At 39.8% G+C, this 1767-nt stretch overlaps 1 protein-coding gene across 1 annotated transcript; it reads right to left on the bottom strand.

The window, feature by feature from the left end:
• Positions 1 to 330: 330 nt before the first annotated feature.
• Positions 331 to 924, bottom strand: LOC147943554 (uncharacterized). Its single transcript, XM_087512273.1, has 2 exons — positions 815 to 924; positions 331 to 670 (listed from the first exon to the last, which is right to left on the bottom strand). The coding sequence occupies exons 1-2, from the start codon at positions 922 to 924 to the stop codon at positions 331 to 333; spliced, it is 450 nt and encodes a 149-aa protein (XP_087368399.1).
• Between the last annotated feature and the right edge of the window lie 843 nt (positions 925 to 1767).

Here is a 1767-nt window from a genome sequence, read left to right as displayed (position 1 = left end):
GTCTCCTTCATCATCGAGATGCACCAAGTTAGCTTCTGGGTTTTTCTTCAAACTTTCTTGATATGCATCAATAAGATGTTTGGGAGTTTTGCAGTTTCTCATCCAGTGGTTTGACATACCACATCGGTGACAAACCGATTTTGCCTTAGCTTGTGGCTTGGAGATACCACGGCCTCTACCACCGCGTCCGCAGCTGGCTTGGCCTCCTCGACCACCACGTCCTCTGCCACCACGGCCACGGCCGTAGTGTCTCTCTCTGTGGACGTAGTTGGTCTCTTTAGGCTCCTTAGGCTCTGCAGGACTTTTCTTTCCCAAATCCACTTTGTGTGCTTATGGTAATGGGGCTGTACCAGGAGGTCTCATGGCACTATTCATCAGCAACAGTTCATTGTTCTGCTCAGCTAGCAGTAACACCTCATTGAGTGCCCCATACTCGGCATACTTTGTTTGCCGGTATTGTTGCTGAAGAACCATGTTGTTAGGACTAAAGGTAGACAAAGTCTTATCGATTAGCTCCTTTTCTGTTACCACAGTACCACACAGCCTAAGGACTGAGACAATCCTAAAAAGCTCAGAATTATATTCGTCTAGGGTTTTGAAATCTTGGATCCTTAGGTGTTTCCAATCATACTCGGCCTTTGGAAGGAGCACCGTCTTTTGGTGCCCGTATCTGCGTTTAAGCGTTGTCCAAAGGTCGAGAGGATCCTTAATGAATAGGTACTAGTTCTTGAGACTCTCAGCAATGTGGTGATGCATGTGCTGGATACACTTATTCTTTTGCTTGTCCGAGGTCTTGTTACCCTCTCCGACACACTCGAACAAGTCTTTTGACTTTAAGTTGATCTTGGTGTTCATTGCCCATAGCAAGTAGTTGTCACCAGAAGCATTCAAGACTGGATAGTCTAAGCTCTTAAGGCTTGCCATCTGCATATAACAGAAACAGACATCTGAATATTAGCATGCGATATTTGAGATCGAACCATGCACTTCAATCAATAGGACATGCGATATTTGAGATCGAACCATGCCTTAGGCCATGCGATATTTAAGATCGAACCATGCCTTGCCATATTTGGTTTTTGGTTTAAATTCATGCATGCAACAAAAGCAAATAGTCTAATGCATGCAACAATTTTAGATAGGATTTCCTTTTTCTTAAGTTTCCTATTTAGTCTAGGATTTAATCTTTTAAAACTTTTGGATAATTGCTATAATTTTAGATGTTTATCCTAATCAATATTTTTAATTCCGAATTCATGTTTTCATGTTTATGGAATTTTAACAAAACTTTTTCTTTTGATCGGATTCAATCCTAGATCACAACTAATTCATGCAGCCGATTTTAATCATCCTTAAGCAATTTTTGATTTCTAATATGAAGCATGAACAATCCAAGTTTTAAATCTCCTAGAACAGTTAGATTAATGTCTCTATGCTTCTAACAATTTAATTCTAGGTTCTTATGCAACAAAACAATTCAAGCAACATTAAACAATCAATCCGATTTTAAGCTTGACAAAGTTTGGTGCAATTATCAATCAATCTAACAACCTAACAATCCGATTTTAAGTCTTAGGATTTAAGGAATTTAAACTTTGTTAGATTGTGTACTTGGATGTTTTAGGGTCCGATAGTTTTAAGGTTCAATTCGGTCATAGGGTTTTGAGAGGGTTCGATATTGTTTACCTTAACACCACAAGGATTCTGACCGGATATGATCTGGGAGCTAAAGACCTTAGATATCTCACGAACCTCGAACCTCGAACA

This window comes from Camelina sativa, chromosome 5 (genome assembly GCF_030686135.1).
Source record: "Camelina sativa cultivar CO46 ecotype springtype chromosome 5, ASM3068613v1".
Taxonomy (NCBI): Eukaryota; Viridiplantae; Streptophyta; class Magnoliopsida; order Brassicales; family Brassicaceae; genus Camelina; species Camelina sativa.
This window is presented reverse-complemented; position numbering and strand designations above follow the sequence as displayed.

Bases quoted from the DNA above. Each gene is read 5' to 3' on its own strand.
- LOC147943554 (XM_087512273.1), bottom strand. From the start codon at position 924: ATGGCAAGCCTTAAGAGCTTAGACTATCCAGTCTTGAATGCTTCTGGT. The intron at 671-814 runs GTGTGTCGGAGA...GCTTAAACGCAG, and splicing joins AAGTCAAAAGACTTGTTCGA to ATACGGGCACCAAAAGACGG.